The sequence below is a fragment of the Triturus cristatus genome, chromosome 2_1 (genome assembly GCF_964204655.1).
Source record: "Triturus cristatus chromosome 2_1, aTriCri1.1, whole genome shotgun sequence".
Classification (NCBI taxonomy): Eukaryota; Metazoa; Chordata; class Amphibia; order Caudata; family Salamandridae; genus Triturus; species Triturus cristatus.
In genome coordinates this window covers 190790301-190812561 of record NC_140581.1, presented here as the reverse complement: position 1 = coordinate 190812561, position 22261 = coordinate 190790301, and the positions used below count along the sequence as shown (strand labels likewise).

At 46.5% G+C, this 22261-nt stretch overlaps 1 protein-coding gene across 2 annotated transcripts in view; it reads left to right on the top strand.

Moving 5' to 3' along the window:
• MYO5B (myosin VB) overlaps positions 1 to 22261 on the top strand; it is a 1021014-nt gene that overhangs the window by 793422 nt on the left and 205331 nt on the right. For both annotated transcript variants that reach the window (XM_085629682.1, XM_085629691.1), the window contains exons 20-22: positions 2014 to 2170; positions 4353 to 4592; positions 9714 to 9950. In XM_085629682.1, the coding sequence (XP_085485808.1) occupies positions 2014 to 2170; positions 4353 to 4592; positions 9714 to 9950 (634 nt within the window). The remainder of the gene's footprint in view (positions 1 to 2013; positions 2171 to 4352; positions 4593 to 9713; positions 9951 to 22261) is intronic.

The window sequence follows — 22261 nt, the reverse complement described above, 5'->3', positions numbered from 1 at the left end:
GCTTCTGGGAAACATATATAAAAACCCTCCAAGTAACAGCTTGGTCAAAAATAATTTTTCAGGGACCATTAGAGGGAATCTGTCTAAGGATGGTGACTACTGTGGCAGTAATTGATAGTCTGGAAGAAAACAAATCTTAATATTAAATATTTATTTAACTTAGAAATAAATATTTGTTAAAATATTAATGTAAATTCATGTTATATATTTACCTTGAATGTAGAACAAAATGCTTTAGCACGATTACATTTATTTTGAATTAAAACTTTATATAATAGAATTAAATTACAATTCTTTTTCTCAAGTTTAAATTAAAAAATAAATTCCCACCTACAGAAAAAATATATTTTTAATGTGCACTAATAATTATTAAAAGTGTTTAAATATTTTTGATTACATGTATTGTTACGTTATTTTTTTAATTCAGAAAAGGTTTTCAAATATTGTATGATTAAATAATACATTTGGACTATTTTAATATTGTTTTAACATTCATTTATATTTATTTATATTTTTAAGTATTTTCAATACTTTAATTTAATAATATTTTCTTTATTTAACATGGGTTTTTATTTCAGTTTCCTAATGCCACTAAATTATGTGTGAGGGTGTTGCAGTACCAGTGGCTGGCTATGTGTATTGCTGGACTTACTAACATTTTTATTTAGTAGTAGTAACTTAAACTCAAAGGGCCCGATTCACAAAGGTAAAATGAGACAAAAGTTGAACTTTACGACTTTTGGTATTAACAAATGGCATTTACGAGTAGTAAATGCCCTTTGTTAATACCGAAAGTCATAAAGTTAGACTTTCGTCTCATTTTACCTTTGTGAATCGGGACCAGCGTTTGTGAACACCAAAAGGTAGTAAACGTACTCAAAAGTGTAAACGTACTCAAAAGTGTAAATGTACTCAAAAGTGTAAATGTACTCAAAAGTGTAAACGTACTCAAAACTGTAAGTTACCTTTCTGAATCAGTCCTCGTGGTTTATCTCACCTGTGGCTCAATTTGCTTTTTGTCATTATTTCCTTCAAAGGCCACTATTCTTCTACGCGCACCTACAAAAAAGAAATGCTAGACTGTATGGTGAAAGTGTGCAACTCCTTTCTGAAGCACATACTTCAGTAGGCATCCATCATTTATTTCATTTATTGCAGTTTCGATCAAAATTATTGGAGCGTGTTACATGAGTGCCAGTTACATTACACAAAGTTAAGGATTATTTTAGGCGCTGAGAGATTAAGTGATTTTCCCAGAATCACAGGATGTTGCGTCAACGCCAAGAGTCGAACCAGGTTCCCCAGTTTCAAAGTGAGCCCCTCTGGCCGTAATGCCACATCCTTCTAGCTGATGAGTTCTGAGAGGAAACAATGTAAATTACCATTGCGCAGCTCTTTTGTATCGAAAAGTGAGCACTCTCGCTCATGGCTTATATTATTATTGGAATTGTATTTATATGCTCTTCCTACCCCTGACGAGGCATCGAATCGCTTTTCGGCGAGTAGCACCATACTCTGGAACCCAAAAAGGATTATTTACAAGTAAGAGTAACACTTCCACCCTCGTATCTGAAATAAATGTGTTCATGTCTGCTATGGAGCAGAGTACAGTGCAGACAATATACCAAAGATACGCTTACCCCTGCTCTCTCTAGCGCCACCTACTTCCCAAGGAGGAAAACTATGCTTTTGCAGTGGCGAATGCAAAATGACGACCTCCCATCCCCAAGAATGTGACGAGGCCCCGCCCGAGTCTCCTATATTTTACAGATATTCATTGGCCTTTGGTGGCCTTTGGTGGCCCCTGTAGGGTTGGGGAGCCACTGAGGAACTATTCAGTGAGGAATGTAGTTAACAAGAAAGCTGGCAATTCAGTTTGTATCAGTCGTACTTTAAAATACAAGACATGGCTTATTTTAATTGGCTTGCAGTGTTATCATTTAATTGTTTTATCCCTATCGTTGACCTGCCTCAGTCTTCTTGCTAAGTTATTGCTTTCTCTTTGTGCCTCAGGTTGGCAGATTTCCTCCGGAAGTCGCGAGCAGCTCTCATCTTCCAGAAGCAGTACCGAATGCTGGTGGTTTACCGCGCCTACCAGAGGATCCGAAGGGCCGCCGTCACCATCCAGGCCTTCACCCGGGGCATGTTCGTCAGGAAAGTCTACCACGAGGTACCATTGTGTTGTCTGCAATGATTTGTCCATTCATCGACACCGTACTCCGTGCATCAAGCTGTCTCCTGCGATCTAATGCTTGCTTTGATTTTTTCATACCTTCGTGGTCTCCTTTTGAAAAGGAATGTTTGTTTTTATAGATCTAATGTAAAATTCTTCTGAAGAGGCGCTGCCTTCATGGGCAAAGTCTGCAGGAATCCATTGCTCCTGCCCCGTGCTCACCCCACTGTCACCGTTCTCCTCTGTCCATTATAGGACTCCAAGGCCCCACGCCTCTTCCACCCATTCAGCCATGTTTTTTTCTCTGGTTACCCATTGCCCTCTTTGGCCATCTCATGCATGGATGCTCAGCCTAAACCTGATCCTACTTCTCCTCACCCAGGGCCCTTGCATGTCCCCATTTCTCTTTATTCTTCCTGCTGAACACCCTCTACCTTGGCCATAAATCTGTGGCTCCTTTGATATCTGAATGTGCCTCTCATCCACCACCACCTCTGCCCACATCATGCCTTCTCCTTCCTCACGGCCCAGCCCCCCAGATCATGCATGTCCTGAACAGCTGCATGTCCTGAGCAGCTGTTTCCTTCTTGGTCTTCAGCAGTCACCCCTTGCGGTGGGTTGTTTTGCCTCAGTGTCTGTCTCCTTGCAGGTGTTTATGTGTGGAAGTTAAGGAGACAGGTTTGTGGTGGTTCATCACCGCTAAATGTGTGCATATGTGACGTCATCCAGCTACGTAGCAGCTCTACTGCTGGAAGATGGAATGGGTGGGACCTCAGTGTAGCCATGTCAGTAAAACCAGAGCAGAAGAGACATCCTGGCCATTGTGTGCCGCTCTCTCGCTGCACCTTTGTAATGTAGACAAGCCTTCCTGTGGTTACCAATGGCAAGCTTGGGACCAGGAAGTTGGGTACGAACGCGCAATGCTACATCCCCCCCTCCTATCAAGAAAGTCCTGAACTTTGCAGCCAGTCTTCTCCACCCTCCTAAAAGCTTCTCATCTTCCGCAGCAACTTGCCTGGCTCATGATTCAGAAAATAGCTTCATATAAGATCCTTTGCACGGTCATCAAGGCGCTGCAGTGTACCTAGCCACCCAGTATCCATTCACACCCCATTGCCTGCTTCATTCACTGACCCAACAACCTCTATGAGACTGTGTCCATCACATTCCCGGCTACAGCCCATTTGCCATGAATTACAGTGACCTTTGAGATAATTCTTACAAAAGATTTGTAATTTATTCCATTCACGAGAAAATGAACAAGTGTCTACACCACTACCTGCAGGGAAGCTGGCACACACTGCTGCCGGCACAACCCACGTCTATACCATCACAGAAGAGCAGGCACCGAGAGCATGCACGATTAGCAACAGGTTTTGTGCATTGTGTCATTTCACCGGAATTTCGTGTACCACTCACTGGCAGCTGAGCATCTGTACAGAGTTTCTTGTCAAGATGCCATTAAACATTAAAAGACACAAGAACATTGGCAGTTTGGAACTGGTTGACATCAAAACTACAGGCATACCTGAGCAAGGAAGGATACAGCTTCCCCTCTAGGTTTACTAATTCCCTGAAGAAATCTTTAAAAAGCGAGCAGCTAATGCCTCGGATACTTATGATACAGAGAAGCATGAAATCGATGGAAGGCGTTATATTTTGTAACAATTCAGAGTCATCGCCCAAAAGGAGTTTGGAGTAGAGAACTCAGTGTAACTGTGGTAGAAGAAGCAGTGGGAAAATCCCATGTAAAAGTAGTTTATTTCGCCACATTTTTATATATAAATGTAGTGTTACCACACTACATTTCGAAATTCGTTGTCATTAAAAAAAGGTAAGAATATAAATACATGCAGCATTTTTGTTTGTGAAAGAGCTTTATTTGATGTTTTACATAAAGTTTGGACAGGTTATGAGCAGTAAAAGACAGGGACTCTGCTTACGTGGACCAGGAGTGTGAGATGTTCTTCATAAACAGGTGGTAATATCACTTAGATACGGAATCATCATTCCACAACTATCGCCACTCAGGGGAGGTGCACGGTCATGAGATCATCCTACCTATATACTATTGTCATGACGTCATAAGAGCCACTTTTGTCCCCGACTAATCTCTGAAATATAAAACTGTTCCAACGCGTCATCCTTCCAGCGCTCATGACTCCATGTTGTGTCGTAGCTCCTGTTGCAGCACAAGGCGGCCATCATTCAAAAGCACGCGCGAGGGTGGATGGCTCGCAGGCGCTTCGCTCTGTTCCGGAGTGCCGCCATCGTCATCCAGTGCTACTTCAGGCGGATGAAGGCCAGGCAGGCGCTGAAGCAGCTGAAGATCGAGGCGCGCTCAGCGCAGCACCTGAAGAAGCTGAATATCGGCATGGAGAACAAGGTGGTCCAACTGCAGCGGAAGATCGATGATCAGGTGAGTTTCCAGGCAACTGGTAGTACTGTCAAAGGTCAACACAATATTATCATACTGTGAACGGTCTACACAATATTATGACTGCATCGCTTGCAGCTCCCAATGAGATATGTGTCTTTTAATTCGCCTTTATCCCACTCCATTGCCTGTGTTGTGGAGAAGTGACGTAGTGACTCTGAGCCTGGTGACCTTGGTTCTAATATTGGCTTCAGCACTTAAAAAAACTCTTGTGAATCTGGGAAAGTGACTTAGAGCCTAATGTAGAATATACTGGATCTGGAAACACCACCTGTTCCTGTTGAATGCAGTAATCTGTCTCTTGTGTCAGATCAGAATAAAGATGCCCCCACACACCTCTCTGGACTTGCCTTTGTATGTGTATGTAACTGACTTGGAAACTAGAGCATCCACTTTTGCAAAGTGGACCGATGTTACACCTCAGCACTTTACTCAATGCCCTTGATTCCAAGATTCATATGTAGCTCCTTGAAAGGAACGTATTGCATGTGGTTTGGACTTCTGGATAGCCTTTCAAAGAAAATTGGAGAAATTGAACATCATCTCGCACTGCCAAAAGTGGCAAAATTGCAACTGGTCAAAAAAGGCATTTTTGCATGTTTTGCAGACCAATATATTGCATGAGTAGATTGATAGTGTTTTAAAGTTTGCTTTGTGTCCCTTAGTGATTTAGTACAAAGCACCAGTACTTAGAAACTGTCTATAGCAGGACCTAAATATGAAGTGCTGGTGTTGTTTATGGCTTTCATATCGTTTCTGGATACCGGGTAACTTCTGGTGCAGCTAAGGCCTTTTTCTACACAAGGCTCCAGAATGGTTACTAGAGACAGGGGTAGACCCAGGAGATCCCTGGGCTGTCCTAGTAGCCTTTGAAGGAAAAAAAGTGGATACCAGAAATAACAAAGGACAACCATTCAGCAGCAGCAGGCCACCAGGAGTAGATCCAAGGAATGCAGGTGAAAAAACAGGAGAACTCTCTGTAGTGCAAGCAGTGAACTGAGGAGCACAATTGTGATGTACCACAGAGTGATCCCAGGCTACGTAGGTGGAGTCATGTGACCTAGAACACGCTCAAGACAGTACTTCGGGATCAGCTTCCATTGACACCTGCTTAAAAACAAGCATTGGCCAGCCAATAGCTTGTTCCTTTAAGGACCTATTGGTTTTGCCAGTGGTTTTCATCCTTGCTGCATAGCATCCCAGATTATGCAGTGGCCGTGTGATTTTGTAGGTGTGCGCACCATAGATTTGGGATGCTAAATAAAACAAAAAGTAACGTGTCCAACACAGACGGCGGGGGGGGGTGAAAGCAACTGTTGGAGCCATAAGCAAAATGGAGGGCATGGGTGGAGGTAAGCAACACTGGGGGGGACGTAAGCAACATGGAGGTAGGGGTGGGTTTGAGAATTGACGGACAAGAGAAAAGAACAGGTGGGCGGAAGCAGCTTAGAGGGCCAGGGTGTTAAGGAGAAGCAACGGGCAAGTGCGTAACATGGAGCTGCTGGAGGAGAAGTACATGGATAAGAAAGCAATGTGGGTGGGGTTCATGAGAATGTATGCAACAAGATGTGGGTGGGGAGAAGCTAACGGGCAACAGACAGCAACACAAAGTGCAAGGGGATAGAAGTACATGAGGGAGACATCTGGAAAGCACATGCACGGCGAGGGAGTACTTAACTCAAAAGAACAAAGTTGTGCTTGAAAAACAAGCAGACACAGCATGGATGCCAGCCAATCAAAAGAGAAGGTAAAACGGCTATGCTAAATGTGTGGGACAAACTCAAGATTGACAAGCTAGGGCATGAATAAGACACAGGCAAATGAGAGTGACAGGAATGCCATCCAATGGTATGCAATGTAAGGGCTTCAAGGTCCTATATGTTCTTAAGCCCACAATGAGACTCACAAAAGACATGCATTGTCTAGTAGGCGAGACCTAAGCAGCTGCACATCTGTAAGGTATTTAGCATGTGGTGCTGCGTGAGTTTTCATCAATGTTGCCTAGTTAGCATGCTCATTACAGTATTCAAGCCATTGATGACTGGGCAAGCATTGTTAGTGTCTTCGGATGAAACGAAGTTCAAGACATGGCCTGGTGATTTTTTATGTCTTAATACGTACAAAGAGCAAAGCACTTTTCTATACTTTATGAAGTCATTAATGCAAACATGCACACTTGTAAGAAGCGAATGAGGTCATTATAGTATAGACAGTTTACATTTCCTCGCATAGGATGATATATATTAAAGAGAACTTTCAGTGTTGATCAAAAAAGAAATTTCTTTTTACCACATACCACTACATACATATATTTAATATCTTCTAAAGTGTCCATCTCTGCTATAATCAACACATAAACAAGTGAGACAGCTTACCAATCTCTGTTCAATCATTAGTGGTGTATAGATGTGTGTAGACCTTCCAGAGTACCATTCGATGATCCATCATCAACACATAGACATGTGGGCAGCCCCCCGAGGTACCAATTTCGTCACTATCATTAGCACACAAACGTCTGGGACAACTTTAGTGCATAAATGCTCTGGAACCTCTAAGATGCCCTCACTGCTACATAATGAAAGACATAGACACATCTAGGACACAAATAGCTGGCTCTTCTTCAGCATGTGTAAGAGAGGTTCTGGGGTATCAGACTGAGCATGTGCCACACAAGCATCTCCCTGGCACTGAACAGTTCTCCACTGGATACAGCCTATCCAAACTGTGCCTTCCTGAGACTGGATATCTCCTCATTGCTGAATACATCTCCAGTGGATACAGTCTCTCGACCAAGCACCTTCCACTGCCGGGACGTCTCCACCGGGCAGAACATCGCTTCTCTAAGCACAGCCTCTCCTCATTGGCCATTATAGTCCATTCTGCTTTTCAATTCCTTGTAGTGCCTCTTAATCGCATTTAAATCGGAAATTTAAATCTCATCGCCAGTGGTACAGTTGAAGGCCAGAGGATTCAGGTGACATCCCTTTAGGTGGACAGATGTGTATGTTGACATATTTATTTTCATGTGTTTAGTACAGAAATTATATAATCAGCTAAGGGAGTCAGTGCCCCCTCAGGAGCATGATGCTAACAGCTGAGTCCCTCGCTAGCTTATCATGGTTCCGACTGACACACTCACAGAATCCTGAGGAACCACATGAGATCACACCTGCAACCTTGACAAGATAAGACATCAGGACAATGAAGGGACCAACTGCCAGATTTCAGGGGTACCAATTACAGAGCATCATCAGCACATGGACGTGTAGAAGAAATTATACGGTAGTCATCACTGATCCATCATCAGCACATATGTGTGTCACCTATGTTGAGAAACAACCATGGCTCTGTCATCAGCAAATAGATGTGCAGGACCCTTCTAGGGTACCCATGACAGCCTAGTCATTGTTACATAGGTGTGTGTATGATTCCTGTAGGTATTAATCATCACTCTCCCATCAGTACACAGATGTTTGGGGCTTTTCTAGGGTACCGATGAAGGCCCCATCATTGGTACACAGATGTGAGGGACCCTTCTAGAGTACCCATAACAGCTTCATCATCACATAGATTTGTGAGACCCTTTCACGATAACCATGACAGGCGCATTAATTAGCACACAGATGTGTGTATGTGTCTCATTTAGGCTACCAATTGTGGCTCCATCATCAGCACATAGATGTAGGGGACCAGTCGTGGCTCCATCATCAGCACATAGATGGGTGTGTGTGACTCCTGTAGGGTGCCCATCGTGACACCATCATCAGCCCATAAGTGTATGGGACCCTTCGAGGGGACCAGTCATGGCTCCATCTTCAGCACATAGATGTTTGAGACGTGTCTATGGTAGTAATCACTAGTCCATCATCAGCAGTCAGACAAAAGAACAAAGTTTGAATCCAAACCCTTGTAGTCAGGTTTTGTCTCTTGAGGTGACGTACAATAGATCATTATAAATATGCAGCAAAATTAATGCGTAAAGGCCATTTGTCGGACTGTGACTAGCTGAAGTAAAAGTGATGCTTATGAATTTTAAACTAAAGTGCAAAAAGGGAAAGTCTCCCAGTGCTCCAGCTCAGATGCTACCCTCTCCCAGGCTTGGGCAGAGAGTAAGAGAGAGGAAAAGGGGCCTCCTGGGCAGTGGAGGCACAGCAATGTGGAAGACAGGCTCCTCAGATGTAGCGAACGAGTCCACAGAGGTGGCATGTTTGGGTTAAAAGAACGACCTCTAAATAGAAGTTCTGAATCCCGCCTCTAAGCATTCTGCAGCAAAAATTCAAGCCCTTTACCAATCCTTCAGGTACAAATCCATCAATACTCTTTGCTGTTTTGCCTAACACCAAAATAAACACTTATTCCATAGACCCAGTTTTGCCTGGGAGTAAACCTAGTTTCTCTAATGCCTGTTGTGTCATGTTGGCAGGGAACCTATTAGCCTTTTACTCTGTGTATTCTAGATTAGGGGGTCAACCCTGGTACGTGAGGTCCGGATCCTTGAAAGATTTTCAGGATAACCACTGACTATGTTAATAAACCCTATTCAGACCTCTGAGATGCAGGTATCTCTCTTCTGGAAAGGCTGAAAAATCTGGCAGGGCTCTCGCTGTCATGGCCCAACCTTGGGCACCACTCTGAGACAAAGAGGGGGTGGAGAACAATAAATGCTTAAATGCACATTTTACATCAAAAGGTTTTTTCAACGGTTCGGATGCTGTTAACCGTGGCAGGTTTCAATTTACTGCTTAGAGCTGTCCTATACCCTTCAACTCCTTTTTAGAGACTCGATTGACCCGTTGGAGAACTCTCCCTTTTTACCACCTTCAAATGTATTTATTGTATATTAGTTTTGTTTATTGATAGCATGTGACATTCTTTATCTTTCCCCTTCCATTTTACATCAAGTCTATGGTATCTGTGTAAAGCACTCTGCTGCCTTGGTGTGTGTGATCCCTGTTATACAAAACTATAAATAAATAAATAAATAAAAACATTGCATGTATTTCTAATTTTTAGCGTTAGTGGTTTATCCTACATCTCTCCTACTGTTGCATCCCTGGTTTTCCTATCTGGCTGAACCTTTGTATTTTGGCACCATCTTTCCAGAACAAGGAGTATAAGAGCCTGAGCGAGCAGTTGTCCTCTGTCACCACCTCCCACACCCAAGAGTTGGAGAAGCTGCAGAAGGAGCTGAAGCGGCAACAGCAGAACCAGGAGGGCGAGAACCAGCTGGCGAGCCTGCAAGAGGAGATCGAGCAGCTCCGCGCCGAGCTCACAAAAGCGCAGAGCGAGCGGAAGATCTTAGAAGACACGTACACGACAGAGAAAGGACTTCTACAAAAGGTATGCCCAAATTTTAGAGTCAGGCCTGGAACAGGTCAAAAGCTTTAAGCTTGAGTACAAAACCATTGATTGACAAATCTCGAACTGCACAAACTGTGATTTATAAAAATAAAGGTGAATGTTTAGGGGTCTGTAGTTTGCAGTGAGGGGCATGAATTGTGAGAGAGAACTCAGGAGGATAGCGGGTCTGGAGTGAAGGGTTGTGTGATGCTGTTATTAGGAGTCTGGAATCTGTCCATCTGACATCTGTCAGTGGTTGGGCTCTAGAGGTTGTGTGTAGATGGCCAAGGTGTAGAGAAATCAGGGAATATTTGATGTGTTATCAAGAGAATATGATCAATTGGACATCGAATCGGATTAGGTGGTCATTGGTCTACCGTTAGGGACTTCATAAGAGGGTACTGGGGATGCTCCTATTTAGAGAGCTAGTGATGGCATTAGTGAATGATAGGCTTTAGGGACACTGCAGATCCGCAGTGCTAGATCTGTTTTTGGTGTCAGGGATTAGGGGCTACCTAAGCACGCAATGGGGTCTATTACAATATGGCTCAAATCTGGAGTTGGCCCATATTTCAAATGGGGTGGAATTTCCTGTTAAAACATCTACTGATTTACTGCATAAAGAAGGTGACATCTCAGGGAGAAAAACTGGGAGCAAATTGAGAATTACCTGCAATATTGGATCCGGGTTTCGGGACTCTCCCAGTAATACCATATTTCTCAGTGAACCCTCAAGATCCAACTCATAAAGGGCAGGACATTCCACATTAGCTGTAACGCTGGAGTTGGGGTAATACTGTCATATACTCAAGGCCACTCGTTGTAGTAATGTGTAAATGACATCATGTGGAGGCTGATTTACAAGCTCAATTAAAGGATATTACTAAATTATATTTATTGTGTCTGAAAGACTCTTTTACACTCGTAATGAGGACCTTTGAAAGCTCATGGTAAGATTAGCTTTCAAAAGTTTACCTTGAGATTGTGGGCTCTCGTTAAATCTCTTTTAATATTATTAACTTCCTAATGTGAAAGTACAAATTCAAGAATAAAACTCTTGACATGTATGGCTTATTATTTTCTCAACATTATCATACATATTTTTCTGGAACACACAAAAAGTGAGATGTTTGGAAGCGTGCTTTCGCCCTCTGTCGAATCCCTCTAAAAAAGCAAAAATACATTCAGAAATTTTCGTTGTTGTTGTGGAAGCACTCCATGAAATAAGTTTTTTAATCTTCCATTTTTTAATTGTGCTACACTTATTTCTTCTCTTGAGTCATCAGATTCATAAATCCACCGTGCTGCATTATAAAATCTGTCAACACGTTTCGGGAGATGTGCTTTCTTTATCAGGGCAAAAGACAAACTAAGTATTGAGCACCTGCTAGTTATAAGTGTGGATATAATGATCTATTCGCCTTGCTCATCAGCTTTGTCGGTATGGAAACTTCTTCTTTCCTAATAGGCAGATACGGTAACCCCATTGCTCCCCAAAAATAAATAGTATTATCTATAGTGTATATTGATCCAGAAGCGTCATGAAACTAGAGTATCAGCTACATAGTATCTGATAAAATACCGCTTACAAAAGTAGATAATCAAAAAGGACACATTCACATCATTAAGGGCAGCAATTTGTGCAGAAGAATAACAAATAGAACAAACGAATTACCCCCAGGTCCCTTATGTCCTCGCCCCCTTCATTAACATATTGGAGATAACCATCTCCCGACAGAAAAAAAGAACAGAGGCATGCTGGGACCCTAATACTGCCCCTCCCACCGGAAGTACATAAGCAGTACTTACCCAGCATCCCGTCTATTCTTTTTTTCTGTCTGTCGACGGAATGGACGTGGTGTGCTGTTCTGCTACTCCTGCTGGGCTGGTGTGGCGTTCCTTTCTTCCTCCCCCCCACCCGGCTGCATGGCTGTGCGGGCGGGGGGGTTCCTGGTCCGTCCCCTGGCTTGCTGGGGGTCGTGATGGTGGTGGCCGGTGTGCTGCCTGGATCCTGCGGGACTTTTGCGGCTGGTGCGCTCCCGGGTACTTCCGGGTCGCGTGCACGTCTTCCTGCAGCTGGGCGTTTGGGAGACGTGCCGCGTTTCCTGTGTGCCGTACCTTCCCGCTGTTGGGGTGGGGGCCTTGCTGCTGGTGGTGTCCGGCCCCTGCCCTGGGTGAGTCCCGCATTGCGGTTTTGTTGTTTCTTCGCTCTGCATTGGTGCTCTTTCTTTCATTACAGGTCCGTGATGGGCGGCGGAGGCTCCTGGGGATGCCGGGGTTTGAACCCAGGACCTCATACATGCGAAGCATGCGCTCTGCCGCTGAGCTACATCCCGACCGGCGCGCTCACGGCTTCACTTTATGCTGGGGCTGTCCTGGTGCTTTGCTCTTCGCTGTCACTTGACTGCTTGGGGGTGTTGGGGTGCGTGGCTCCTTGCTCCTCCTTCTGCCCATTTGGCTGCTATGTGTCCGAGTGCTTCTTCTGCTGCCGGAGTTTGTGCCTGCGGCGGTGTGACGCTCCTTCTGGCGGCTGCCTCTGCGTGTGCTGGTTTCTTCCGCATTGTGGATGCTGCCTTGCCGCTTGGGCTGCCTCTTTTGGGGCTGGGGTTCCGGGTTGGAACCTGACATGGGCTCAGCATCCTGTGTTTCTGAGCTGTTCGCCTGGTCTCCCTGCGCCTTGCGCACTTGTATGTGTCCTTGTGTGCCGTCCCTGGTGTTCTTGTGGGGCGCGCCGGTGCCTTCGCGTCGGGTTCCCGCTTTGTGGCTGTTTAAATTACAGTTCTCTGCTGCACTTCTGGTGTTTGCGTGGTGTGACGTGGAGGTGGTGTGCTCCATTCTCTTTTCCCCGTGTCCGCCCCACTCTGTCCTGTCCCCGGTGTGTGATGAGGTTCCGTTCCCGTGGTGCTCTCGTTGGTTCTGTTAGTTTGTGCACTGGGGCTGCTGTGAGGTCCCTTTCTTTTCGGGGGCTGTTGGCTGCTGGGCGCCTCTGTCTTTTTGGGTGCTTCCTGCTCATCCCACGCTGCTGGTTGCTCCTTTCTCCCTGCTCCTGTGGCGCCTCTGTTTTGTGTGTGGTGCCGGTTCTCCCGCTCCTGTTCCGTTTTTGGCGGGTTAGCCTTGGCCAGGTTGGGTGGCGGTGGCTCCTGGTGTTGCCGGGGTTTCTACCTGGGGCCTCCTGCTTGTGCTGCTTGCTCTCTGCTGCTGCACTGTGTCCCCACTTCTGCCCTCGTGTGTGGTCTGTGGGGCTGGGGTTCTTGCCTGGTTGGGCTGTTCCTCGTCCTTGGCTCCTGCCTTCCTGGGTGTTCCGGGTGGCTGGGCTGGTGTGCTGGGGTGTGCGGTGATGCCGGTGTTTTGGTTCACCGTGTGGGCTGTCTTTTATGGCATTGTCTCTCTTGCGGGGGCCTAGTCGCCAGTTTGGCTCTCTGCCTCTGCTGCCTCCTGCTCCCTGGCTGCAGGGGCTGGCGCGGCGCATCCGCTGTCACTTGCAGCGGGTCTGTGCTGCCTTGCCCCTTGCCGCTTTTCCCTCCTGGGCTTCTGTGTTGCTCCGCTGGGTGTCTGTGGGCTTTGTTGCTCGTCGCCGCTTTGCCTCTGTGGGGCGTGGCCTCCCTGGGTAGTGTGTCTGGGGTTCGTGGTCCTCTCTTGGCCGCTTGTGCTTGCCCTCTCTTGCTCTCTTAGTCCTGCCGGGGTCTGCCTGTTTTTTTACTTTTTCTGCGCAGTCCTGCTGCTGGGTGTTGTTGGGACTTGTGCTGTGGTCTGGACTGGAGTGGGCTGGGTTCCTGGGTTGGATTCCCTCCCGGGGGTCCTTGCCTCTGTGGCTGGCTCTGTTCCTCTGCTGCCGTACGGTTCAGCTGGTTGTGTGCCCTGTTTGGCTGTGCCGTGGGTTCTTTCTGCCTCTCTTCGGGGTTGCTCGCTCTGTCCGCTGGAGTGCGGTGTCCCCTTCCTTTCTGGGGTCTGCCCTCCCTGGAGTTTGGGTGTTGGCATGTGCTGGGGGGCTTCTTTTACTGTTGCTGCCTCCTTTTTGCTGCTGTTGTGTTCTCCTTGCACCTTTCTGGGGCTTCCGGTTTGTATTCCGGGCACTCCTGTGTGCTCGGGTTCCTTAGTGTGGCGATGTCTGCGTGCTGTCTTCTGTTTCTTGCCTCTTCCGTGCTGGGTGCTGTTGTTTTTTGGTTGCTCCTGGCTCTGGCGATGGCTGTTCCTGGTTTCTGGGGTTCCTTGGTGTGGCCTTGTGTTCCCCTGCTACTGCGGCGCTCCTGCTCGTTTCCTGGGCTTGTATTTGGCTTCTTTAGGTGGGTCCTGGTCGCCCCTCCTATTTCCTGTGGCGGTCCTGCTCTCACCTGGTCTCTGTGGTTCCGCTTGGTCGGGCCTGGTTTCTTCCTGCTTGTGGCTACCTGGGGGTGCCTGTGGCTGTCGGCTTCTCCGGCGGGTGGGGTTGGGTGCTGCTCTCCCTTTCCTTTGCGTCCCCCCTGGGGTGTGTTTCCAGTGGCGGTTCGCGTTTTGGCTCTCTGGCGTTCGTGCCTCGGTTGTTTGGGGCCTGGCTCTCTTTCGCTGGTGCTGTGTCCTTGACTTGGCTCTGGTTTTCCCCTCTTTTGGTCTGCTGGGGTTTCCGTTTTCTGCTGGTTTTGGGCGTCTGGTGGTCGCCTTTTTTTCGGACGTGTATCCTTGCCTGTGCTCTCTCGGTGGATCCTGGCGGGGTGCTCTCTTGGTTTCATGCGTGTTCTGGTGGGTCCTTCTGGGCCTGCTCCTGCCGGCGATTTTTTTCCTGGGCTTGGTTCACCTCTGGTTGGGTGTCCGTGTTTCTGCCTGGTATCTGGGGTTCCGTTGGGTGCTGTTGGGCTTCGGTTTCCCCGTTGCACCTGTCTGGCTGGCCGCCCTCTTCTTTTTTCCTGGGCTGCGGGTCCCTTGTCTAGAAGGACCCTGTGTGGGTCGTGGTGTTCGGTGCTTCTGGGTTGGCTTGTCCGGGGTTGCCTCCTGTTGCTCCTGGTCTGCGGGCTTCCTTCTAGTTCTGCAGGCCTCTGGCTGGGCCTCCTTGTCTTGCTCTCCCTCCTGGCTCCTGGGTGTCTGGGCTCTGCTGCTGCTTGGCCTTCTGCTTTCTCTGCTTCCTCCGGTTTCCGTTTTGGTGGTTTCCTGTGCTTGTTCTTTCTTCCGGCCTTCTGTTTGGTCCGGCGTTGGGTTGCTGGGGGTCTCGATCGGCCTCCCTGCCTTTCCTTTGCCCTGTGCTCTGCGTGGGCTTCTTCCGGGGATGGTTGGGTCTGTGGGTCCTCCTGCCTTTGCGGGTTGCTGGGCTCCGGTCCTGGCTTCCTGGTTCCTTGTCCCTTTGTTGCCCTCGTTTTTTGCTGTCTCTTGGCTCCTCTTCGGTGTTGTCTGGGGTCGGGCCTGGTGGGTTTCCGGTCTGGGTGCTGTGCGTCATGAGGCTTCTTGTTCCGTGGCTCCGGCCCTTGCTGTGTGCTTGGCCTGGGTGTTGGGTGCCTGTGCGGTCGTCCTCCTTCTACGCTTCTGTTTTTTTCTGCCCTCTGTCTTGAGGTTCCGGTTCGGTTCCAGGTTGCTTCCTCTGCTCCGCCTGTTCTGGGTTTTGGCCGCCCTGTTCGGTTGGCGGTTTTTCTTATCTGTGGGGGTTTTTGGCCTCCTGGGGTTTTGGGTTTCTGTCTCCTTCCTGGTCCTTTTTGGTCTGGTTGGGGTCTGGTTCCTGTTCTGCACCCGTGCTCTTGCTGTGGTTCATCCCCGGTCCTGGCCTCCTCTGCGGGGTTCGTTGGCTTTCTTCTCTGTGCTCTCGTCTGGCCGGGTCGTTCGGTTTGGTGTGGTGGCCCGGTTTCTGGCCTGTGCCTTCCTCCTTCTTTGTTGGTCTGGGTGCTTGGGGCTGCGCCCCGTTGCCTGGGCTGGCCTTCTTTCTTTGGCCTTCTCCGGGGTGGTCGGGGTTGCTCGGTGTCTTTGCGGCTGCCGGGTCCTGTGTGCCTTCCTGGTGGTTCTGGGCTGGGCGGGCTTGTCCGTCCTTGGCCGTGTCATTTGGCCTGGTTGCCCTGTCTCCTCTTTCTCTGGTTGGTGGCCTCGTTTTTGTGGTCCTGGCCTTGTGTTGTTTTCTAGGTTGTCTCCGGTCCTTGTTTGGTGCTGGCCGGTTGCTTCCTGCGGTCTCCCCTTCCCTCCTTCTCGGTGCTCCCTTGGGTTGCTGCGTTTAGTGTGGTTTCCTGGGTGAGCTTTTGGTTTTGGAAGGCCGGTTTTTCTGCTTGGGTATTCTCCAATATGTTAATGAAGGGGACGAGGACATAAGGGACCTGGGGGTAATGCTCTATTACTTACCGGTAATCTTCATTACTCCGGGTCCCGTTGTCGTCGTCCCCTTCATACGCCCCTCCCTCCCGGGCGGCCGGCCTTCCTGTCTGGGCTTGGTTGTACAGACGGGATGCTGGGTAAGTACTGCTTATGTACTCCCGATGGGAGGAGCAGTATTAGGGTCCCAGCATGCCTCTGTTCTTTTTTTCTGTCGGGAGATGGTTATCTCCAATATGTTAATGAAGGGGACGAGGACAACGGGACCCGGAGTAATGAAGATTACCGGTAAGTAATAGAGCATTAAGCATGAGTATAAGAGCCCAACAACTGCATAGCATGTCATTCCAAATAGTTATTGTACTAACTATGACTGATATCAATTGTCAAAAATAGATTAAAAATTTCAGTGACCCAGGGAGAGCAGCACCATTATAGGCCCAAGGAATATTATTTCCTCTCAGCAGGCATAAAAGCTGAACAAAAAGCAAATAGTGCAGAAAATGCAGTCCTAGTGTTGTGGTTAGTGGGAGATTGCTGACCACCAACCAACCCAAAGTGGCCAGCAATCATAGCCAGAAGGTTATACCGCAAATCAAGATGAGGGTTGTACGATTAAAGAACATCAGACAGGACGATTCCAGTAAGTTAGGCATGAGAGTTAACCAACACATGATACTGGCGGGGGGGGGGGATGTTTGGAAAACACTTGATCCTGCCCTCAAGAAAAGACCACTGAACTTCTTTATAACAGATGTATTTTTTTATAAAGAAATGGGAAGCCCCAAAGGAAGGTTAAGTAATTTCTTCTCTACCACTTGCTGGTCTCGATCGTGGCACATCTCCATACTTCTGCTCCATAAATCACATAAAACAACTTTTCATTATATACTTTTTTACGATAAATCGAATATCAATGAACCACATAATCTATTAATAACATGAGGTAGTTTCAGTCTTAAGTACTACAAGGGGAATCAGCTCACTGTGACATTAAACATCATCACAAATAGGTAAACATTGTTGAAACATCTACCCTTTCACAATAACGTCCACTAATCCATACAGACGTTGGGTTAATTCCGAGGGCCAGAAAGACATCACCTTATATTTTGACACATAAACTGGACATATGGAGTCAAGACTTTCCAGACTATTTGCGGTTTCAGAAATAAGAACTGCATCATCCACTGGCGTCTCTAAAAGAGGGCTAGAGGGGCCCATTCCCCAGCTCTACTTGTCTTGCCCTCCCTTCCCCCCTCAGCCTTGAGCCCACCACCACAGCTACTGAATGTGCCAGGAGGCGACACAGAAACACAAACAGTCGCTGCCCCCTGTAACACATTAATTTTTCAAAATACCTTACACTGCAAAGCAGTGTTGTGTGCTTAAATATTTAAATCTATGTATGTGTGTATATATCTATATACATATAAAGAAATATACATACAAATTCAGATTTAAATATTTTAAGCAAACAACACAGCTTTGCTGTTAAAGGTATTAGGACAAATTAAGTTCTGTGGTAACATGCTGTGTGTGTTTTACATGCACACACACAAACACACACGTTTGCTTAACTTGTTTAAATCTAATATACATTTATATAAACATACATATAGTTTTAGATGTATACAAAGTCAGATGGAAACATTTTAAGAAAATAGATAGATAGATAGATAGATAGATAGATAGATAGATAGATAGATAGATAGATAGATAGATAGATAGATAGATAGATAGATAGATAGATAGATAGATGCCAACCAGCGCCACCTGGGTTAAATGAAGCGCAATGTGAAGATCTGGCAGAGTTCTTTATTGATAAAATAGAAAAAATGTATACAGAATTTAATACCACGGCAACTAATGTGGAGTTGCAATTAAAGATCAATGTCTCTACATCAGGCTGTACCACTCTTCCAATGACGCAGGCCACTATTGCAAGACCTGGCAAGACGCTTGAAAACTGTCTGCCTCTAGATACTCCATCTTTCAGCCGCATCCTAACTAGCCTTAAATCTGGCTCTCCCAAGGACCCTCTCCCCATTCCCATTCTTCAAAAATTTGAATTACCACTACTCAATGTTATTATGGAACTGCTTAATGCATCGCTACGTGAAGCAATAGTACCAGCGGCTTGGAAACATGCCATGGTTCTCCCCCTGCTAAAAAAAGTGAATGCTGATCCGGCAGAACCATCTACCTTCCGCCCGATTTCATTACTCCCAGCTTTTTCTAAAATCCTAGAAAAACATATCAATCAGCAGCTGACGCAGTTTGTGGACTCCCAAAAAATCCTACACACATCACAATCAGGATTTAGAGCTGACTTCTCTACAGAATCCATGCTCTTGGGAGTCACAGAAACTCTTCGCCAAAGTCTTGACATGGGAGAAACTCTGGCACTCATACCGCTTTACTTGAGTGCTGCTTTCGACACTGTGTCACACACTGCCCTTCTACAAGTTTTACATTCTCGGGGCATTGTCGGATCAGCACTCAAGTGGCTGTCAAGCTTTCTGTCTGGCAGGACTTTTCAGGTTTTTTCTCCGTCCACAAGTTCTAAGGCCCATGCTTCCCCGTATGGAGTGCCACAGGGATCTATCCTAAGCCCATTACTCTTCAATATCTATGTTAGCCCCCTGGCCACAATAGCTGAAGAGGCTGGGCTAACCATATTTTCATATGCAGATGATAGCTAGCTAATCTTCTCACTGTCCACCAAGGAGGCATCTAATGTGTCCTCTCTTCAGGTAGGGCTACAAAAGATAGCTAGCTGGATGCATAATAACAGGTTGAAACTAAACGGGGGGAAAACTGAAGTTCTAATCATCGGAAGAAACAAAGCTCTCTGGGGTCCCCAACATTGGCCGCCTCAAATGGGTGATCTCCCCCAACCATCACAATCAGTCTGTAATCTTGGCATAATCATAGATGACCAACTATCTATGAGGCAGCAAGCGGTTAAGGTCGCCTCAAACTGTTTCACCATCCTAAGATGGCTCAAAAAAATACTTTGAATGTTGCCAAATTCTACACAAAGAACAGTTATCCAGGCCTTGATTGTGTCCCGACTGGACTATGGCAACGTTCTGTATTTAGGAGCCAATAAGGAGGTGGTTCGAAAGCTGCAAGTAGTCCAGAATTCTGCGGCCAGACTACTTTGCCAGTTACCTAGAAAGGCCTCTCTCTATCTCAGGTTCTCTCCATAACCTTCATTGGCTTAGGATGGAGAATAGCACTAGATTTTGTTGCAGGGATTCTGCTTATACACAGAACTATGCGTAGAACCCAAGGACCTCAGTGAGTTGTGGTGTACCAGAAACTCACCTCAGAACCCAGAACCCAGTATCCGGCTAGCATAAGTGTCCCATTCGTTATCCGAGATTTAGCTCGGCGGTCCCAATGAAAAGACAACCCAGAACACGCGACTCAGTACATACTCAGGAATGGTGGGAATCGGAAATACCTGTTCGTATATTATTCTCACATCAGTCCACAACAAGAATCAACAGAGACACGGTGAAAATAAAAAGAGTTTATTTTTATAGACCACGTGTCCTAATATGCAGTACTTTGGCTAATACAAGCAGACAAATGATTAAAATCAAAACCATCAACATAGTTACAATTCCATAGAATATAAAAGTGGTGATCATGTTATAATGACAGTGGATACTACCACTTTCCCTTTACTAAGAAGCTAATATTATTATTAGACTAACAGAAGGTCTCTTAGGTTTGCATAGGGGACCCCATACCTCAAAGATCAGCTTAGTGAAATCACATCACAGGAGCATCAGGAGTCTTCTCGCAGGAAGGCTCGTCTTCGGTCTGAATTATAAACATGATGTCCGTGATATTAAAAGCACCAACTTTCAGGTATGTGCAGCTGCTCGTGTGTTATGACTAAATAGTGGGTCGATCAACCTAGAGTGGAAAACATGCATTGTCTAACAACTCAGACTGTTTGTCACATCGTGTGCAGACCAAGGTCGCTTCGCAGAGCTCGGGATGGTAACAACAGATTGCTCTCGTGTGAGGCAAAACTCGAGTCAGCAGTTCGTTTAAGCAATAACATGTGAACGCAGTGTCGTGTGCAAAAGCAGCAAGATGGCTTTCTAACTTCTGACGTGGTTATGCTAACTTAACAATGTATGTACGTATTAAGGGAGTCCTTACTACATGCCCCCTTGATCGAAGCACTACTTAGTATGCAAGAAAAGAGAGAACGCAGAGTTCAAGCACGACAGAGCAGAACAAGGCGTATCCAATTGAAAAAGGAACAGGTCAGTTCAGGCAAAGTTCGAACAGGAAAAAAAAAAACCAAAAAAGCGAGAGAAAAAACAAAAAACCTCAAACGTGCCGTGGGAGGTGAAAAATGAACACACGCCTCACCGGGCAGAAGTGCAGACGCACAGGGACAGTTCAAGACACGTGAGGAAAACACAGTGGACGAAAGTTCACTCAATCCATGAAAGTATATGCAGCATATGTGGCCACAGCTTCCAGCAGAAAATCATTGGCACGGCCACTGAAGGTTTCAGCCATCCAGTTAAGTAAAGAAAAGGAACATACGTGTTCTTCTATCAGCGGAGCCTCTAGCACCATCGGAGGGCAACCAGCGTGTACTTCCAAGTAACTCATATTCAAGAAGTCATATGCCGCTCTCACGATGTCCCAATTACCCAGGATACCATGCGCCGCACCGCAGGCCATAATCCGAACACCAGAACAGGCAGACTCGTGAGACACTAAGGGCCTCATCAGTCGATCAAAATCCGGGTCCGGAGACACCATGTTGGTTAAGCACAAATCCATAGGCCATTCAAAGGGACAATCTAGGCAGTGGAAGACAGGTTGCACGCAGGTGAAGTAGGAATACCGGAAGGATAATCCATATGCCAGGCTCAAAGTCGCCAACGGCAGGACACCATAGTAATCAAGCATCCTGTCACGAAGAAGCTGCAGACGGGACAGGCTGACGTGTGGCACAGAAAGAGCAGCCATTCCGCAAGATGAAAAGTAAAAGTAGCACACCTGCCACTAGAGCCAGAATTAACGGGACACCTCCAAAGACGCTGGAGAAAATAGAATGAAAAAATGCCGGAATCACACCAAAAATAGTTTGGAACAAGGTCACGAGGCCCGAGCCCACAAGTTTAAAAAAATGAGCCAGGCCAGTCGTGGACGAGGCATTGAAAATTGTTTGGATCAAAGCACCAAAATGCAGGGGGAGGTCAGTGTTCAAAAGCGCCTGTACCTCGGTGCGCGTATTTGCTACGTGAAGGACAAATGTTTCCCGGGAGGAAGTCAATGGCACCTCCTTTTGGGACAATAGCGCTCTTATTCTGCTCATTTTGTCGAACTCTGCTTTCAAGGTTGGAATTGAAGGCCAGATAGAAGCCTCCAGCCTCCCATGCGGGGGTGGAAACAGGACGTTATTGCAGCAGACAACCCTCTGTGTTACAGTTACTATATACGGGATCCCTACTAACATCCCGCAGCAAGCTTCATTGTTCAAAATTAAATAACTACCGTTTGCTAGCAGTGTGAAAGATGGCGTAATCACTGGTATCGGGATACCTTTGAGGACGCAGGCCAAGTTCGGAGCGTGTACATTACAAGCACCGTGTAATTGAATGTGCCTACACACAACAGAATGATCAGGTGACGTTGTACATTCTTCACCCTTCAGATAAACCTCAATACCGTCCCTTGTACATCTATACGTAAAGGGGAGGGACCAGACTTCATGTATGAAAGCGGTACCCAGCTGTTCATATCTACCCAGAGCATAGTGTTTCATACAAGAGGTAAACTTAAAAAGCGCAAACGGTAGACTTATCAATCCGTGTAAGAGCCACACAGCGGAATCGACTTCCGCAACAGAAAAAGGTAACGGCTCCAATTTCTCAATATGGAGCAGGGAATATGTAGCATCCTTCATGGACATGAACTGCTGTTTGTCAGTAAGGTTAAAGGGAAGAAATAACGATGTTGTATTCAGATAGTCCCAAGGGACCTTCCCTGCCTTCAATGTTTGTAAT